This window comes from Phoca vitulina, unplaced genomic scaffold (assembly GCF_004348235.1).
Source record: "Phoca vitulina isolate PV1807 unplaced genomic scaffold, GSC_HSeal_1.0 scaffold11, whole genome shotgun sequence".
NCBI lineage: Eukaryota > Metazoa > Chordata > Mammalia > Carnivora > Phocidae > Phoca > Phoca vitulina.
Window position 1 is genome coordinate 14,135,876 of NW_022589714.1, and position 20,520 is coordinate 14,156,395.

General features: G+C 33.1%; 1 protein-coding gene and 1 non-coding gene across 9 annotated transcripts in view; both read right to left on the bottom strand.

Annotated features, from left to right (window-relative positions):
• The window catches only part of SENP6 (SUMO specific peptidase 6), a 115,875-nt gene that overhangs the window by 62,849 nt on the left and 32,506 nt on the right, over positions 1-20,520 (bottom strand). For 6 of the 8 annotated variants that reach the window (XM_032409434.1, XM_032409429.1, XM_032409426.1 and 3 more), the window contains exons 4-6: positions 15,007-15,149; positions 13,806-13,910; positions 9,335-9,355 (exon numbers count right to left, since the gene is read on the bottom strand). In XM_032409434.1, coding sequence (XP_032265325.1) covers positions 9,335-9,355; positions 13,806-13,910; positions 15,007-15,149 — 269 coding nt within the window. The remainder of the gene's footprint in view (positions 1-9,334; positions 9,356-13,805; positions 13,911-15,006; positions 15,150-20,520) is intronic. The other 2 variants (XM_032409430.1, XM_032409427.1) reach the window with 1 other exon arrangement.
• LOC116635913 lies at positions 2,844-2,945 on the bottom strand. The gene has a single exon (XR_004300224.1). It is a non-coding gene; the product is annotated as a U6 spliceosomal RNA (small nuclear RNA).

Consider the following 20,520-nt stretch of genomic DNA (forward strand, 5'->3'; position numbering starts at 1 on the left):
TGCCTATACTCACGTAACTATTAAATAGCAATGCCAGAATCTGAAATCTGGCAAACTGCATCCATACTGATGAGTAATAGAATTTTCATGATTATTGAGCAGCATTATTTGTACAACTGGGCAATTTCCACCCTGACAGAATTTTGAAGATTCATGAGGATATGAGTTGTAAAGATGAGAATTTGCCTAAGAGATAGTAGTAGTACTAGCACTTACAAAGGAGGTAGGTTTTCAGCTAATTATACTAAACTTAAAACTCATGTTTTTATATTCCATATATTTTTACACTAAAAAGGATATAATGGAGTCTTATCTTTAAGTCAAATAATCGGTTTTTTAATCTCTAATTTTTATAACTCTTCGTTTTGGAAAAATAAAGATATCAACTTTAAAATGCAACAGAGGCAATGAATCTGAAGCAAAACATGATACTAGTACGGTAAACTCCAAAAACTATTTTTAAAACACTGGCTAACACAAATAGTATATATTCTTCAATACTAACGATTATCAATACAGAAAATAATTATTTGACAGAGAACGGGCACAAAATCTGAAAATACAGATAATTTGGGTTTTGTTAGTTTGAACCTGCTTGATTACCTATTCTGGGGTATGCTACAAATACAGGTTTATTTAGTAATAACTGACATGAATCATCTGAGACAACCAATCATACATGTGCATGGATTGGTGAAAGTGCTGCATTAAATGCACTGTATTCTTTGCCATTTGACACAGTGTACTAAACTACGCCTTGCTAATGAGGAACAAACACCACACGGAATATATCATATAATATCCATGACTATCATGTATTATAATGCAACGTTAATAAACTATTCTGTATATTGGCCAACATTTCCAGACCTTATGGCCACAACATATTGAGTATGTGCTACATGTTTCCCTACATAAACAGGGAAAACTAATTTTTCTTTTAAAATATGTATGAATAGGGACGCCTGGGGGGGCTCAGTTGTTGAGCATCTCCCTTCGGCTCAGGTCATGATCCCAGGGTCCTGGGATTGAGCCCCACATCGGGCTCTCTGCTCAGTCTGCTTCTCCCTCTCCCACTCCCCCTGCCTGTGTTCCCTCTCTCGCTGTGTCTCTCTCTGTCAAATAAATAAATAAAATCTTTAAAAATAAATAAAATAAAATATGTATGAATAAACTACAGAAATAAAAGCATATCTTAAAATTTAATACAAGAATATAAGAATTTCAGGATGAAAGTCGTTACTACTTTGATAAAATTTTTGAAAACTTTCCAGCCATAAACTATGTTGTATTCTTTAAAATTTAGTTTTTTAAAAAATTGCTAGGTGATCAAAAATCAAATTTTATGTTGATTTCTTGGTTTGAGGGTTCCATCACTCTACAGATACAAAAATTTCACACTCCAAACAGCTCAAGCCTAGGTTTTCTCAGTGGGTATTTCTTTCTCACTTCAAACCAAGCAGAAGCACAGAAACTTCCCTGTCATCTCTTATCTACAAGGTGGGGATTTTTTTGCTTGTAAGGGTTTTTGTTTTGTGTAGAAGTTAAAAAAAAAAACAACAACAACACAAAAAACAAACAAAAAACCCCTCACCTCATGGACCCAACACTTTATAAGCTGCATAAAACAATTGGAAAGTTTTTTTTCCTTTTGTGAAGAATTGTTTAAATAACCTCAAAATGCTCTGCTTATTAAGGGTTAGATAAGACTCAGCCCTGGAAGTTTTTTTAAAATAAGCTTAATTTTGTAATAATTTTAGATTTGCAGAAGAGTTGAAAAGACAATTCAGAATAATATCCCTCACCTAGTTTCTCCTAATGTTAGCACCTTCATCAGTATCATATATTGTCAAAAAAGAAACAAACATTGGTACACTACTATTAAGTAAATGCCAAACTTTATTTGAATTTCACCAGCTATTCCACTAATATCCTTTTTTTGTTCCAGAATCCAATCCAGGATCCACTGCATTTAGTTGTATTGTCTCTTTAGCCTCCTCCGTCTCCCAGTCTTACATGATCTTTCATGACCTTGGCATTTTGGAAGAGAATCGGCAGTTATTTTGTAGAATGCCCCTAAACCTGGGTCACTCTGATGTTTTTCTCATGATTAGACCAAGGTTATAAATTTGGGGGAAGGGGGGCGCATGGGTGGCTCAGTTGGTTAAGCTTCTGCCTTCGGGTTGGGGTAATGATCTCAGGGTCCTGGGATCAAGCCCTGCAAAGGGCTCCCTGCTCAGCGGGGAGTCTGCTTCTTCCTCTCCCCTCTGCTTATGGGCACTCACACTCTCTCTCTCTCAAATAAATAAAATCTTAAAAAAAAAATTGAGGGTTACGATATTACAGAGTTGAAGTGCCCTTCTCATCACATCATATTAAGAGGTACATAGTATCATTATGATTTCACTGGTGATGTTAACCTTGATCATTTGGCTAACTAAGGTAGTGTTTACCAGGTTTCTCCACTCTGGAGTTAATATTTTTCCCTTTCTACACTCTATTTGTAAATAAACAAGTCAGTCCAGCCCACAAACGGGGTGGGGTAGTTAAACTCCACTTCCTTCTTAAGTGTGAATTATCTATACAAATTATTTAGAATTCAATAAACAGCTGTCCATTTCCTTCATTTTATGTAGCTTGTAAAACCCTAGGATAGCTGAGTAAATAAATGATTTATTCAATCATTTTTATTAGTATGACACATGGATAGTCATACTTTAGGTTATAATCCCAATTGTTTTAGTTTTGGTCTTTGGGAATGCTTTCAGTTGGTTCCTGTGTCCCCTTGATGTGACATCATTTTTTTCTTTATTCTGGTAAAAAATATATAATGCAAAATTTACAGAAATACAGAATGCTTCATAATCTACCTGTAATCCTTACACAAGGGCCATGAAAATCTTCTCAGTAATGTTACAATTTTAGTGTATCTGCTTCTGAAGCAAGTACTCTTTTGTTTTTTGAGTACTTGGTTTCTAACACTAAGACACTTCACATTCATTTTGTGTTTTCCCTAACCCAAACCCAGAATCAGTCATTTCTCCATGTTGCTTTTCTTAGAGAGTGGTATTAGAAACCAGGATCTGGGTGCTGGGTTTTTGTTGTCTTGGTTTCTGCTGGATTTTAATGATAGATCATTTTATTAATTTTTCCATTGCTCTAACTGATCTAAAAAATGTGTATTTCTATAAAATAAATGTATTCATATTCAAATATTAAAATTCATTATTCCAAACTCATGTTAAACTCCTAAATCAGTCTAATCTTCCAAGAGATATATTTAAAATCTTCCACAGCTGTACTCTAACCAAGAACTTCTTGCATTTTAAATATTTTAAGGAAATTTTATGTATTTAGTTGTTATACTTTTACAGACTATGCCCATTACAAAACATGCTCCTTTTTCCTATTTAGTACTAATCCATAATTCCATCTTTTTATTAAAATTATACTCATGCTTTCTGTTTGCATCTTTTGTGATTCTAAACAACTTTACCTTACAGAATGTTACTTCATGTCTGATTCTTATAAACAACATAGTATAACTGGGTTTAATCCAACCCATTTGTCTTTTATTAAATATATTCAACCTCATTACAATTACTGTAACAGCTGACTTCATGTTTTCCTTTCATCTTACTTTACTGTCTGTTGTGTATATTGCTATTATTTCAGTGTCCTTTTCCCCCTATTTTTACTGGTTTGCACAATTATTATTCATTTGTTTTCCTTCCCTAATTTAACAAATAGTTACCTTCCTCTCTCAACCTTTATTCCAATTACATATTTCTGTTAACACACTATCAAGATTCCACCATTTCTTCAAGATGTTCTATTGCATCCCCAATGAGATGAGGTCTTTAAAATTCTATTACTTCTTGCCTTTCCAATTCTCCTCCCAGAAAAAGGCCTTAAGATTCCTTTTATTTCTGCCTTTCTACTTCCCCAACTCCTAGATTTTGCTGAGATAGTTTTGAATATTTAGTCACAGACTATTATTGATTTACCTTTGCGGCACATCGATATTTGGAAAGTGGAACATGCTTAGTCTTAACTGAATGCCACGAACTTAAGGTTTTATTGCACCAAATTATAAATCATATACAAAACACTGTTTTTTTAAAAACTCTCCAAGATTTATCAGGTATTAACACTTCCCTATCTTAAAATGCCCTGAAAGCTTCTAATGAGTGCACTGATATATAATGAAGCTCTTCAGGTCATCTTACAAAGCCTTTAAGATCTAGGTCCTAGCTGACCTTGCCAAATCCACCTTGTAACATGTTCTCCTTTGCTCCCCAAACTCCAGCCACTGTGGTCCTTCTTTCTATTCCTTGATCATGCTAAACTCATTCTTGCATTAGTATCTTAGTACCATCTCTTTCCTATCTGGAAAAGCCATCTATGTGATGATGGCATGGCTGACTGTTCATTTAGTCCTTGTTTAAATGTTAGCTTTGTAGTAAAAAGTTTGTCTGAGGGCCTGGGTGGCTCAGTCAGTTAGGCCTCTGCCTTCGGCTCAGGTTATGATCCGGGGTCCTGGGATCGAGCCCCACGTCAGGCTCCCTGCTCAGCATGGGGGCCTGCTTCTCCCTCTGCATGCACTCTCTCTCAATCAAATAGATACATAAAATCTTTTTTCTTATTTGACAGAGAAAGAGAGAGAGAGAGCATGCACAAGCAGGGGGAGAGGCAGGCAGAGGGAGGAGAAGCCAACTCCCCACACCACCCCCAAGCAGGGATCCCAATGTGGGGCTCGATCCCAGGACCCTGAGATCATGACCTGAGCTGAAGGCAGGCGCTTAACCGACTGAGCCACCCAGGCACCCTGATAAATAAAATCTTTAAAAAAAATAAATTAAAAAAAAAGTTTCTCTGAAAATGCAATCTAAAGAAACCATACTGTCACTCTTTAACATCACCCAATTATGCTTCTTTACATAGATATTATTTCAGAGTGTCTGGGTGGCTCAGTCAGTTAAGCATCTGTCTTTGGCTCAGGTCATGATCCCAGAGTCCTGGGATCGAGTCCCTTATCGGGCTCCCTGCTCAGTGGGGAGTCTGCTTCTCCCTCTCCCTCTGCCTCTCCCCCATGCTCATGCTTGCTCATTCACTCACTTTCTCTCTCAAATAAATAAAATCTTTTTTTTTTAAAAAAAGAACTTATTATTCCATGTTTTACTTGTTCATTATCAGTCTTTGCCCATCAAAATGTAAACCACAGGAGTGCAGGGATCTTGTCTATTGTGTTCATCACTGTATCCTTATGCCTAGAACATAGCAAGCACTTGAAAAATACTTAGAATGAATAAACATGTGTATCTAAAAGGCAGTATGCAATCAGAAGTGCATTTATCAGGTCAAATAACTGTACAAACATTGCTGTACAAAGACAGTATTGTTGGCAAAAACTGAACCACTACTGGCTACCATGCAGAAACTTAAAATACTAATTTTTCAGTCAAGGTACAAATATCATAATTCAGTCATTTAAAGACACTCCAAACTTGTTTATATTTATTGACTGGACATCTTGGTTGGAAATGGGATATACTGGGACTCTCTAGTCTGTTTACTCTCTTTCTTCCTAGTCTTTTTCTAGGGTTTCCTAGAAAATGACTGTTTCCTTTACACTATGTTTTATGTGGCAAGACAAGTCATTCTTCTCTTCCTCTATTCTTCTTTAAAAAAAAAAAAAAAAAGTCTATTGCTGTTCTCAAGTATGGCTGTACTCTGCTAAATTAACTAGCGAAGGTCAAATTTCTTAAAATAACAACAAAGTCACTGAGATTTTGACTAAAATTCCATTAAATTTACTTTAAGGAGCAATGGTAACAACCAACCAGAAATATAATATAGGCCTCAGAGTAAGTCTTAGATACATTTAGAAAAGTTTATAAATTATTAACTTTATTGCTGGATATTTAAGTTGCTGCTTTGAATAAAATTTTGGTCTCTCATTATACACTCCAAATGATCAGAGGTGAATGAAGGAAACAATTATTAATACTATTTGTCTTGTAGCCTATCATCCTGCTGCTCAACTTTATTATTTCTAAGGTTTTAGGTGACTCATAATTCCAAAAAAGACAGTATCATCTGAATATAATTTTATTTTCAGATTATCTTCAGACAGCAATTTATAATACTATTATAAATAGGTACCACCTCTCTGTAAAACAATTTAGCAGTACTTATGAAGAGCATTAAAAACATTTGTGACCTAGTCCAAACAATCCTTTACCAGAGCTTATTTTAAGAGATTCATTTAGAAATTTATACACAAAGTTGTTCATGAATGTATCACATATAATAATGAGCTAATGGGTAAATAAATTATGTGTATCTGCAGGACAACCTATTATGCATTCATTAAAAATCATTCTTAGAAGTCAACTTAATGACAGTGTAAAATGTTATGATGCAATGTTAAGTGAAAATGCAGAATATGCAGCTGTATTTTTATGATTCCACATGTGTTGGGTATATTAAAAAGTACAGAAAAAATATTGGAAAAAAATGCACTGGGATCCTAATACTGTAATTTTCTATTTTGAGAACTTTTAGAAAATTATAAAATCTCTATACTTGTCTTTTCAAACACACCCTTTATATAAACATTCCTAGTATTTCATTATGTTCTTGCATTGCATTCTATTCATCTTTGTACTCTGTTGTTTTCAAAATTCTCTACAATAGACACATACTTTTCTAAATTTAAAAAAAAATTTAAATTTGAAAATCACTGTGTGCTTCAGTTTCATAATGGGTCAATGGATTCTTTATCTATGGAGGAAAAAAAGAACAGTTTTAATACCAGGTTAAATATTCTAGGTTGCTGGTACTACCAGATACACTGTGTTTCACAACCAATCTGTTCATGAGTCAGAAAAGAACTTGAGTCATTCAAATTGTCAAAGTCACCTACAACAACAACAACAAAAAATGGCAGCAATTTTTTGAAGTTTGCAAGCTCTAGATCTTAATATTGCTATTTATTATTTATTCCAGTTTGGTTTTAAACTCCATTGTGCCCAGTGTACAAGCAGGAAAAAACCTGGAAAAGATTAACCTTCCACAACTATCTAGTTTTTATTAGATAAACATTCTCTTGTAAATAATTCATTTAGTTCAGAAATGTATAGTCTCTCATGTGCTGAGGGATAAAGATAAAGGATCTTTTACTTCTCCATTAAGATGAGAAAAAAGATGTAACTTATGTTCACAAGAAGGGGACAAAAAGGCTCATATGAAAAGAATTCCAAGTAAAATGTACTGATGCAAAAGTTTTTCTCACCTTATCCATCTCCAACAAAGATAAACACAAAATAATTTTATATAAGGATCCAAAGGATTAATGGGCTAAATTCAACCTCAAGATAACTATACTGCTGAATAAAGCACTCAGGTATATTCATTACAAGGTATTCTACAAACCGTTGCTGCTTCATATCTAGTCCCTGGCAGTAATCTTAGTATAAAAGGCTGAAAGAATTTCAAGATCTATTACTATTACAGAAATTTCAAATTTTATAGTATATAAGTTCAGTTTTAAATAATCATCTCACTTGTTCCTCACAAATCTCCTTTACAATTGGGAAAATATTATCATTCCCATTTACAGTAAATTATGTGCCTACTGGTACTGCTGATTACTCAATTCCACATCTTCTGACTTCTATTCCAGTATTATTCCAACAAGAATGTAAGCTCCAAGAGGGTAGGGATTTCTGTCTGCTCCTAGAATAGTGCCTGGCACATAAAGTCATGAAATATTTGCTGAATTTATCAACGAACAAATTTCCACTAGAGAAATATGCATAAGCCAACAGTGCAGAAGTCAGTATAAACCCTCCAAGGCTATTGTGAAAAACTGAATAATCTAAGACCTTTAACATTAATCGGAGAATATTAAAAGTACTTACATTTTATCTGATATAGTATACAGGGAAAGTATTTAATAAAACAAGAAGCTGTTTTGTGTATGACTGCATGAAGAGTTATTTAATGTACATTCTTCAGCAATTTTGTTTTTTAAAGATTTTATTTATTTGACAGAGAGAGAGAGAGAGACCGCGAGAGAGGAAACACAAGGAGAGGGAGAGGCAGGCTTCCCGTAGAGCAGGGAGCCCGATGCGGGGTTCGAACCCAGGACCCTGAGCCGAAGGCAGACAGATGCTTAACGACTGAGCCACCCAGGCGCCCCGGAATTTTATTTTAAAAATCTTATTAACGGTTTTCAAAAAAACATGTAATCACTTATGAGTTAAAAATTTTAAAGATAAAATGACTCATCTATATCTGACAGAAAATAATGCTTTACTCAAAGAGAAAAACAGACACAATGGGAAAATACTTTTTCTTTCCCAGGAGATAGTAAAATATCTGCACAACCCATTTTCAGAATTATAAAATATGCCTAAAAAATTTGCTGACAGGATCATCTTTATATTTCCGAACCTTAAGGAACCTTAAGGAAGATGGAATATACAGCATTTTATAAAATATTACAAGTTGTCCTCTTTGATTTTTCTACCCTTTAAAAAAATTATAGAGTTAAAATTATATAATTAAACAAAATTATAATATGTCCCTTCTTTTGACCTTCACCAATTACATGTAAGTATTGGTTTAATACAAGGGCTGTTAACCTGTTTTTTGTGGGGAGGTTCATAAAAGGCTTTTGAGATTCTCATAAAAGAAAAAAGATGTATATGCACAAAAAATTCTATATAATACACTGAGAAGCTATTCTTACAAACATGTGCTTTAAAACAATTACAATCATTTCACTACTCAAAGAAATGTGCATTCTTAAAAAATTATTTACATCATTCAACACTTCTGCTAAAGGACGTGTCTACCAATGTTATTACAAAGGGAACAAACAGTGATCATAAATTCCCTGTTTTGGGTCAGAATAGGAATACACTGATTTTTAGAATTTTAACTCCAAGCTTTAGGTATTCTAATTCCATTTTCCCCTTCAACTCTATCTACTAAAGTATAAAAACAAAAGTATTATCAGTAAAATATAACAAGAAAGATTTTAATGCTATTAGCTGAAAACAACTTTACTACTAAGGCATTAAAATATCCTACTTTTAAAAGGAAAGCAGTCATGTCAGCATAAATATATAACCATATTGAGAATTATGGTAAAACAGTCCCCATAAGTCAAATATCATGTTCTGCCATTAATGTTTCCTTTCATTAAAATAATTAATAAGCGTTATGATGAACTCTAATTCAATGGATATTTTTCAAAGCATAAAAATAATCTTGGTATCTTACTGTTATATCCATGCTCTAATTTCATCAATATTAAGCTTACCTTTCCTTTTGGTCCAGACTGCTTAAAACATGAAAAAGAAAAAAAATGTAAGAGGCAAGACCTCATTTTTGATATATCATTGTAGTTTTAGTAACTGTGGTCAATAAGGCAAAACTCTAAGGTGATTAATTCGTTTTAAACACAATATATATATTATATACTAAGTTTTGAACCTTGTCAGATATGTAAACTGTTTTTCAACTTTTGTTAATACAGAAAATAATTTATATCTAAACATATTTAAGAAAAAAGGATGTACAAAGAGATGAAAGATTCTTGAAAGAGCTTTATTTAATCATCAACCATTTGAGGATATGTTATTTTAGAGTAGTTATGTAAATAGTCTTCAAAGAACAATTTCCTGAAAGTCATAAAATTTTTAGTGGTTCCAATTCTGTTACCAGGTGTGATAATTAAGGTTGAAACTTTTGCATTTACGCCATAGATTAAATACAGCAGCATATGGTTTTGGACACAAGGAAAGGCCTGGGATTTAAAATCATGGCCTCCAATAAGAAACAATGTATAACAGGTCCATCCTTCTCCACAGCTCATGGAAAATCTAAAAAGTTATCAGTATCAATTACTCAAGAGTAAAATTACAAAAATCTTCAATTTAGAATAAGATTCATATCCAAGAATTCTTATTATAAAATGAACAAAATATTCAGAATTGTAAAAAAAAAAAAAAACATAGTGTACAAATTCCGAGTCCCCATATTAACTCTAATATTCCTATAGCGTGGAACAAACAAGTAAAATATCAATCCTAGCAAATTAAAAAAAAAAAAAAAAGAGGTTATGTGGTTTTACATAAGCAACACTGAAAAGAAACTCTTATTTTAAAAATTTTCCAATAGTAAAGAATTATAAGCTTACATGAATAACATATTTGAAATTTTACCTCTACTATTAAAAAAACAGGATAATCTATAAAATAAATTTATGTTGGATAAATGACAAAAAAGTGAGGGAATATTACCACCCCTATTAAAGTAAATAAAACAAAATATAAACATGAAAGTTTAAATACAGTCCAACTTATCTTAAATATTTATTTCTACTAGAGCTCTATTTCCAGGAAAAGTAAAATGAAAACCAAAAGGTAGGCATTAATACCTAATACAGCCATTTCTAGCTCTACACTGCTGTCCCCAAGAAGTGAGAAGAGTTTAGTAGTCTCTTGTTTTTGTGTTTTTAAACTCACCTGTATAGAGTAAAGGAAAGAGGTAGAAGACAGAGTAGCAGTAGAAGAAACAGGTTTGGTTCTTTCCAATAAACCAAGGGTGTTAGGAAGAAAACAAAAAACACAAAACAAAAAAATATATATATGCCCATGCTCATTTCTCTTATCCTTTTAGAAACTGCATTTATTATGATATGATATCTAATTTATAAGTCACTGTGCTTCTATAAGATTCTTCAATGTGTTTATTATCAAGCCCTGACCTAGAGGAGCATACATACTAAAAAAAAAAGCTTTTAAAAAAATGGAGAGGGAAGCCATTATTAGTAATTAGGACTTTGTAAAAATGTCAACTTACATTCTTGTTGGACTATTTCATTCTTGTACTAGTGCTGTACTAGTGTTCTTAAAATTTTTTTAAAAAGGAAGGAAAAAAGAGAGATTGATTGATTCTGGTATCCATGACCTGATTTAAGACTTCAAAAATTCTTTCAAAGTGGTGCTTTTCATTAATAATTAAATCTTGCTTATTCCAGGAGCCCATTTTCCCATTTATGGATTATATATGCTTTTGTAGACATTCATTTTCCCCTACGGTCCTTACAAGTCTTTTCACCTATCCTTAATAAAAAACAAAAACAAAAAAAGGTGAAAATGTAAATAAAACATAAACCAGTAAATGTGCTCTTTTAGCAAGTCTCATTGAAGTTAGGGGTGGAGATGATATAGAGTTATATAGATTTTTTAATTTCTACATTTCATTTTTCCATACTAAGACTATCCTCCTCCATCACTATTAGTACGTAAACAACCTATCTTTTAAATATGATTTATATTAATATTTGTAGTAGCAGTAAGAAAATAGATTGAAATCGTAATGTTCTCCCAAATAGTAGCTAATCTAATCAGATACTTTAATAATCTTCACTTATTCCCTTCAGATTAAAAAAGTGTGATGTACTTGTTCCCATATCTTAATAAAGAACTACAAGTTATTCAAAATGCAGGTGTGATTTATTTTTAAAAGAAAAGTTATACCACTCTCTCCAAGAGGAGTGTGTGAATTACCAACTTGTGGCATTTCCTTTAATTTCAAATTAAGAGTTGAGTTGTAGAAGCCAGTAAAAACTGGAGTGCTCACTTCATCTGAACCCTGGCAACTGTGCCAAAACTACACTAATTAAAACCAAAGGCTTAAAAAAAAGAAAAAATAAAATAAAACCAAAAATTTGGTAGTAACCATCTTAGGTGAAGGCTTTCTTCATGCCTTTGAAGATGTGATTCCCACTGCATGGAGTACATGCAAAAGCTTCTTTAATACTTCCTTTGTGAATTCTTCACAGCTCCCTTCTCTGTAAATAGCACTATGCAAACTGTGTCTACTACACTGCGCTTACCATGTAATTATTTGTTTACTCATCTTTCTGTCTTCTACCCTAATCAAACCTGAGCTTGAAAGCAGGGACTTTGTCATATTCACCTTTGACTATGCTGTACCTCATCTATGCCTGGCATGTAGCATAAAATCACTCAATGATTTTGAAGGAAGAAAATTAGAAAAACTCTCAATGAATTGTTTTTGAATGTCAAAATCTTTTTAATGACACACCGTAGCAAGAATAAGAAATGTTTATTCTATGAATTTAAGAGACAAACATAAATAGAATCTGCTAACATGACTTTTCAGTTTTCCTTACTGCCCCTAGTTGTTCTTGTCAGGTATTTTCACTCAGGAGTGTTTCTCTAAATATAAACTAATTCAGGGTTTTGTTTTGTTTTGTTTTGTTTTGAGAAATATTTTACTAGTAAATGCCATTTCCTCTTAACAGAATCTAATCTTTTATGCAGATAGCAATAATACATATGCAAGGTATAATAAGTGCAAAGACCTAGAATAAAACAAAACACAAACCCATTTCCAGACTGAAATCAGTTTTTTTTTTTTTTTTGAAATCAGTTTTTTAATATTACCAATGATGAAAGGAGGATGGGGAGAACAGGACACACTGCAAATAATTCCAAACTAATAAATAAGTTCAAAAGCAATAATAATTTTGGTTGTAGAATATATCACTTGATCATAAACCATAAATGAGTATTTCAACATGGACCGCATTTTCAGAATATCAGAAAGACAAATCTTTGTCAGCAATGGATTCTATCAATGTGATCAGTATGTGAAAAACACCGTGTCTCTTCTTTTTGCCTCCCCACTGATTACTCTCCTTTTATTATTTATTCTCATGTTTGTGCCATATGTTGGCTAGACTTGATTTGTGTACTTTACAGTAAGAGAAGCCAATTTTTTTTTGGTACGTGCAATAAGTTCTCTGTCTTTTTAGTTGTATTTTTCAAATATCTAATTTTACAATGTTTTATCTATAGTAATATATTTAAGCAAAAGAAAGATCTTATCCTAAAGTATGAGAAAGATTTAAGGTTTTTAAGTTAAAAATCTATGCTATAGCAAATCTACATACACAGCAAATATAGCAAGGGTTTCTAAGAGTCAGGCCATTTTCTGAATGAGCAACAATCTAGATCGACATTTTTAAAAAAATGAAGAGCAGCATTTAGCATATATACCAAATCTTTAAATTTTACTATTTATAAAAACATTTTACACAACTATTCATATTTATTTTATTGTTGGATCCTATGATTTCTTAGTCAATTAAAATGGACTCAGAACTGAAATTCAACTGAAATTTCATAACCATTCAAAAATGGTCATGAAAAACACACACTTAAAACACTAAGCTTTCCCCACTGTTACTTTCATTATTTCAAGGTTCAAGTATTACTTTGATGATCAATGAGAACATCCAAATCTACTAAAACACAAAATTTTCTCAGCTAAAACTAATGTGATTTATTTTGGTACTCTGAAATCCAATAAATCTTAAGAAGAAAGTAAGCTAATAACTATAGTTTTACTCATCAGAGCTAAACTACCAGCTGAAGGTTTCTTGTCAAATCTTTTAGGTCAATATTGTAAAATCAGATTAATTTAACTGGAATATAATGCAATAAAAAGGCTTTTATTTAAGTCTCTACTTATAGAATGTGATTTATTCAAAAGCAGATATAAAATAATAAAATTCTAAGACATGAATTATTTCAGAGACAGGAATATCTCGTTACAAACAAGAGAAACACGGTAAAGTTCCACAAAGTGAAAAAACTGTTTACAGAAAAAAAAAACGGTGCAAAACAATTAAAAAGGATGATATGCATATATATATATACACACACACACTAAACAAAGGCAATTCAAATCCTTACCTTTGGGCTGCTGTTTTTACTAGTGATATCTGTGCATTAGCATGTTGAAAACGTCTACCATGAACTACAGTTCCAGAACATATTGATGCATTTTGTGCATTTTCACTGCAGATACAAGAGACAAAGAATAATTTGAACAGAGGAAAATTACATACACATATGCAAAATATATCCTTTCAAATCTGAACATACACACATACACAAAACCTTCACACTAAAAAAATATATATTTATATATATTTATACATCAACCCAACCCAATTGACCACGTTCAATTGTCCACTAGGAGTTTTCTACTTCCTGAATTTGTCTCTGAAATGTTTCCAATACAATTCACGAAATATACAGAGTAGAAGAACACTGGAATAGAAAGCAGGAATCCTAAATGTATGTTTTGCACTATAAGGTATCTTATAAGTTAGTTCAGATATATTTTCTTTTCTTCTTCTCTATTAGGGACTATCCATATCAAAAGCTTTTAAACCATGAGTATTACAAAGTTTTCTTATATGCCAAAATCAAAATCAAAATCAAATGTATTATTGTAAAAAAAAAAAAAAAAAAAAAAAAAAAGTCAGGAGTCCCAAATTCTACTTCTGATTCTGCCACTGACTTCAAAGTTACTTAGCCTTTATGTACCTCAGTTTTCTATCTATAAATTGACAAAATGGATATGAAACAGTGATTTTCAACCCTATTTCTGAGAGGTGTAAGAGCCCAATCATATCAGTAACAGTGGTTCCCTATGAGTACCACAAAGGAAAGGTGGGTTGTATCTAGGAGAGGAATAAGATATCTTAAAAAAAAAAAGAAAGAAAGAAAAAAAAGTCCCTTATTGAGACAATCCTGAATAAGTATCCCCTAAAGGAGACAGGAGCACTCTAGCCTCCAGTGCCTTCTACTTCTAACATTATGACCAAGATTTTACTAACTATATGAGAGCAAGTTCATCTTATGAAATCCTAGTCTACTGAAACTTTTCTTGTAATATTTTTATTCAGAATAAGAAACCATTGCAATCAACCCTAATCCCAAGATTCAAAGCAAAGAATCCACACACTGGAACAACTCTACCTCTTGGCACTGCTAATAAAATGAAAAGATAAGGTACAGGTTGGGTCAATTGGCTACAAAGGTAGTTAATTTTTGGTGTTAAACCCTTTTATCTTTTCTGTAGGAATGTGTAGTGAGGTGCCTATACCTCAATTTCTTATTGTTGCTTAACATGTTAAGTCCAATTGGGTTGCCTTTTAAAGGTTTTAAACTTTCAGCCTTGCTTCGTCTTGCACATGTCTTCCAGGGATCACCAGAACTGGTAGAAACAATTTCAGATTGACGATTTAACTGTAAAAAGATCCATAAACATTGAAGAGTCAATAAACATTATAATGATTGTTTGAAAACCCACTTATTAAAAAAGCTATAAAAATTGTATCAGCTACTGAAGATGGGAGAGAGGGATGACACTGGCATGAATTTAAGAATAATTCAACCATAATACTTTTTTTTCCTAAGGATAACACAAATATGTAGGAACACGGATGTTTACGATATTATTTCCTTTTCATTTAAAAGTCTCCAAAGGTACTTGAGATAATTAAAAGAGAAAATAGAAGACATGAGGGTAGAGTATCTTAAAATGGCTCTTTCTTGAGTAAAAAAAAAATATTTCCCGTTACCGCTATCTGTAGGCCAAGTACAGTCAAATATGGCGTTAAGTTACCATTTCAACTTGTACAAGTGGTTTGGCCTTAACATCAAGGTTTTTATACAAACACAGAAACTGAAATGTCTTAATACTTTCATAGTTGCAAATGATCATATAAAGACATCAATAACAATCACTTTGGGAGGATCACAGTATGACAATAGGATGGGCATTTCTCAGGAAGCTCTTTTCAACAAAGAAACCAACTTTTATTACATTCATTGCACCAGACATTTAAAAGCTGCTTTCAGACTCATTGAGAAAAAAAATCTTCAGTTCTTAGTGATAATTTACCCAAAACAACACTTTAAAAATCATTCTTATCTACTTTATTTTGAAACAATAAATATTTTCTCACTCACTTATATAGTTAAGAAGATAGGGACATGGCTTTTTCCCCCAAATTGATCTCTATAGAAACCTAACAGTTCCCTAAAAAAATACCTCCCACAAAAAAAGCTCTCCTGAGTACAGAGTTCATTGTGCCAACACCATTCTTATTTTTAGGCATAACTACACTACTAAATTCCAAAAAAGACCGATTTTTGACACTCTGCCAATCATTTCTCCACCTTGAGACATTTCTTTACTTCCTAATCTTTTTACAGCCATGGGCTTCAAACTCCTCCACTTGTTTGAGGCAGATTAAGTAATGCAGATCAATTTCCTTCTACTCCCTGAAAACAACTAGATAAAAGCTGGACAAAATACAAATTAAAAAAATATGTATGTTTGAGACATCTGAGGGCTCCAAAGGCAGTGAATAATTAAGAATTAAGATAGGAACAAGAAACTCAGAGATCTAAGCCCAGATTTGTATTTTCTCCTGAGGTATCTATTGATTCCAGAAGATGTACCTGAGAAGCTAAGCTGAACTTCCAACAGAGAGCTAGAGACAAAAAGTAGAGATGAAGATCCACCATATACGAAGGGCCTCATAAACCCCTCAAAATTTGGATCAGAATTACAGCCTATGAATAACAGCCTTCGTACAGATTGAAATCTAGCTTCTAATCATCTCAACCTTCAGTTCAATTAAGGCAGTTCTCAAATTTTTATTGTAAATCAGAATTACCTGAATTGTTTGTTAACTTGCTATGTCCAATCTTTTACAGTTTATTCTTATTCATTAGGTCTGGGGTGATCCTAATAATCTGCATTTCTAGCAAGTCCCCAAGTGATGCTGATACTGCCAATCAGAGACCATGCCTGGAGAATCACTGATTTAAGGTGATCTGAGACTGAGATTGCTAATGCTCCTAGTTCCCTCCAGAAACAGATAATTTTCTAGGCCTCAAATTATCTCTATGACTTTTCATATGCAATATTTACCATTCATAGCAAGTTCAAAGAAATTAGACCATGTGATCAAAACCAAGAGAAACAACAGAAAAAAACCACAGGGGATAAAGATACTAGAATTATTACACTCTTTCATTTCTGTTAGTAGGAGAATACAATCAATTTTGCATTTGGGGACCCTTTTCCACAGGAAATAAAGCATTATTGTGGAAAGATAACAATTTAGGAATCAAACAGACTTGTCTTTCTAGCCAAGTAACTTTACTTGTAATCATGGGGTTATTTCATGCATTAACAAAAATATACACAAATTGCCAAGCCCTGGAACGGGCAGATAGGTAGGAATTCAGTAAGCAATAGTTCCCACTCAATTAGAAATACAGATATCTTCTCTTAGAAAGCTCATAAATTGGGGCACCAGGGTTGGCTCAGCTGGTTAAGCGTCCAACTTGTGATTTTGGCTCAGGTCATCACCTCATGGGTGGTGAGATCGAGCCCCATGTCGGGCTCCATGCTCAGCAGGGAGTCTGCTTGAGATTCTCTCCCTCTGACCCCCCACTCAATTAAATTAATTAAAAAAAAAAGAAATCCCATAAATTATTTTATCATAAACTGGTCATCAAGATGCATTCAGCTGATAAAAATTAGGCCTGAATATTCAGTCATGGTGACCTAGATCTACTTCCATGTTATTTTTTTTAAAAAATGCCCTAATCAATGAATGGTTGTCAAAGTGTGGTTTGCTGGACCAGTATTTAAAGAACACTTTAAAATGCAAATTAGCTGGCCCCATTCCAGATCTCCTAAATCAGAAACTCTGAAAGTGGGGTCCAGCAATCTTGTTATCAAACCTTCCAGGTGATTCTGATGTACACTAACATGGAAGAGCCACTGCTCTGGGTGATTTTGATACATATCCTGTTAATCTCAGAAGCATGAAAAAATGGTCAGTATCACTCATCATCAGGGAAGTAAAAATCAAACCCACAATGAGATGCCACCTTGCACCTGTCAGAATAGCTAAAATTAACAACTCAGGGAACAACAGATGTTGGCAAGGATGCAGAGAAAGGGGCACCCTCGTGCACTGTTGGTGGGAATGCAAACTGGTGCAACACTCTGGAGAACACTTAGGAGCTTACTCAAAAAGTTAAAAATAGAACTACCCTATGACCCAGCAATTGCACTACTAGGTATTTATCCAAAGGATACAAAAATGCTGATTTGAAGGGGCACATGCACCTCAATGTTTATAGCAGCACTATCAACAATAGTTATGGAAAGAGCCCAAATGTCCATTGACTGATGAATGGATAAAGAAGATGTGGTATATATACCATATATATGTATACATATATATATATATGTACACACACACAATGTAATATTCCTCAGCCATAAAAAAAGAATGAAATCTTGCCATTTGCAAGATGTGGATGGAGCTAGAGAGCATAATGCTAAGCAAAATTTGTCAGAGAAAGACAAATACCTTATGATTTCACTCATATGTGGGATTTAAGAAACAAAACAGATGAACATAGGAGAAGGGAAGGAAAAATAAAATAAGATAAAAACAGAGAGGGAGGTAAACCATAAGAGACTCTTAGCTACAGAGAACAAACTGAGAGTGTGAGTTCCACACGACAAAATGAGATCATAAATTGATCTCAGATGACATAGGCTAGATGACAGAGAGAACTTGGCACAAGCTGGGGAGAACAGCATTACATTAGATGGTTGTAGCTTTAAACTTTTGTGTGAGAGGATGAACTTAGGGATATACTTTATGGAAGTATGTATGAGCTACATGGTGTAGAGGACTTGACTGGGCCAGAAAATTCCAATTAGCCTCTCAAATATAATATTTATATTTCAATATAAACCCTCAATCTTTGCACATGCTGTAATAAAGTATTTAACATTAAAATAAAAAAAAGAATCTCAGAAGAAAAGTTTCCATTAAAGACTGATCATATAATTTCATTCCTATCTAGGCAATTACAAAAACTAATATTTAGTGAATACTTATTGTGAATAGGCATTATGTTAGTTACTTTATATTCAATCTCTATATTTTAGACATTTCAGTAGTTCTTTAGATTCGGATTCAGCAACCACACCTAAAACATCAGGCCAATTACTTGCTGCTACTGAGTGAAAGGATTAATACATTCAAATTTCCCACTTCAGTTCTCTTTTCTCAACAAAGTATCTCCACTGTACATCATTTAAACTTTATTGAAATTCTATCCCTCTGTTACAAAGTTTATTGAACTTAAAAAGCCAAGTAACTTGTCCAAACTAGCTAAATGGATTTAAACACTTAAAGACTGGTCTGATTCCAAAGCCTATGCTTTCCCATACTATACTGCATGAGGAATTTTTATAGTGTTGTTTAGAGAAATATAAATACAGATGCTTAACAACAACAACAACAAAAACCAAAAACAGTGTTATCCAAAAAGAATTCATCATTAGGATACAAAATATCTCAAAATCAAAAGAACTGTGCTAAATATTCCTTTATATTAATATAGAAAGTTAATCTTTCCTGTTAAGAATTGTTTAAGCCAAAATTATCACACCTAATATGCAGGCACACAACTCAGCTAACTCAACCATATTTCTGATTAAATGCTCATACATTTTCAAAACTTTTTTGAGAAAGCATTAGGGCACAGCAACAGACAACCCAAAGCCCACCATTAAAGGAAGAGGATCTATATAACTAAATTCTTAAAATTTCTCAATTCTGTTGCCTATAGGTTACTATTAAAAACTACATACACTTCAGCTGGCAACAGAAAACCAGTACTTCCAGCTTTGTCAAAGATGACTGTATCTCATGAAAACCTTTTACTGTACCATCAAATTACCTTAGAAAAAGTTCCCTACCGTCTGTTACACTTAGAAGGTAGTTCCGGGGGTGGGGGGTAGGGAAGAATTTATTCCACAGGAGACTCATAGGATATAAAGTTGTAAAGATTCTCTTCACACAAGCGTAAACCTATAGGACATAATTCTACCTTCCAGAAAACTTAAAAATAACTGCTGAATTAAAATACAACATATAAATTATTTTAAATCTCTAGTACATCTACTTCTCTCTGCCTAATAATTTTTATTTTCTCTCATTTTATTTGTGCTCTTAATTTGCTAATCTACATCAAATTACTGGGGGAATAAGATAAATAAAAAAAAAATCAAGCCATTCATTTATGGATGACTATCTCACAGATTAGAGAACTACTACTACTAAAGTTTAAGATGATATATTCAGTCTGGAGGTTCCTGAAAAACTTTAATTATCCTTTCTGTTTGCTCCCCTCTTTAGTAGCCTAAGACTGTTCTCTAGCTAATGCAAGCATAAGATCAGGAGAACTACTGTGGACAGATGGATTAGCATAAAACAATCAGGATTACAAAACCAACTATAAACATAGGCCTTAGCTATTTATGGAAAATTTACTAGTGCCATGCACTATATAAGTTACATTGTCTCAAAATTCTTACAACCATCCTATAAAGTGGATATTAGCAGGTCTAGAACGTGATACTCTCTAACTACTCTAATATATCACCCATCCAAAAAAGCTGTTTCTCTTAACTGGATATCAATCTACATAGAATACCTTTATGCAATAAAGGTAAAAACAATGGGATAGGGATCAGCAAAACTTTTTTATAAAGGGACACATAACAAGT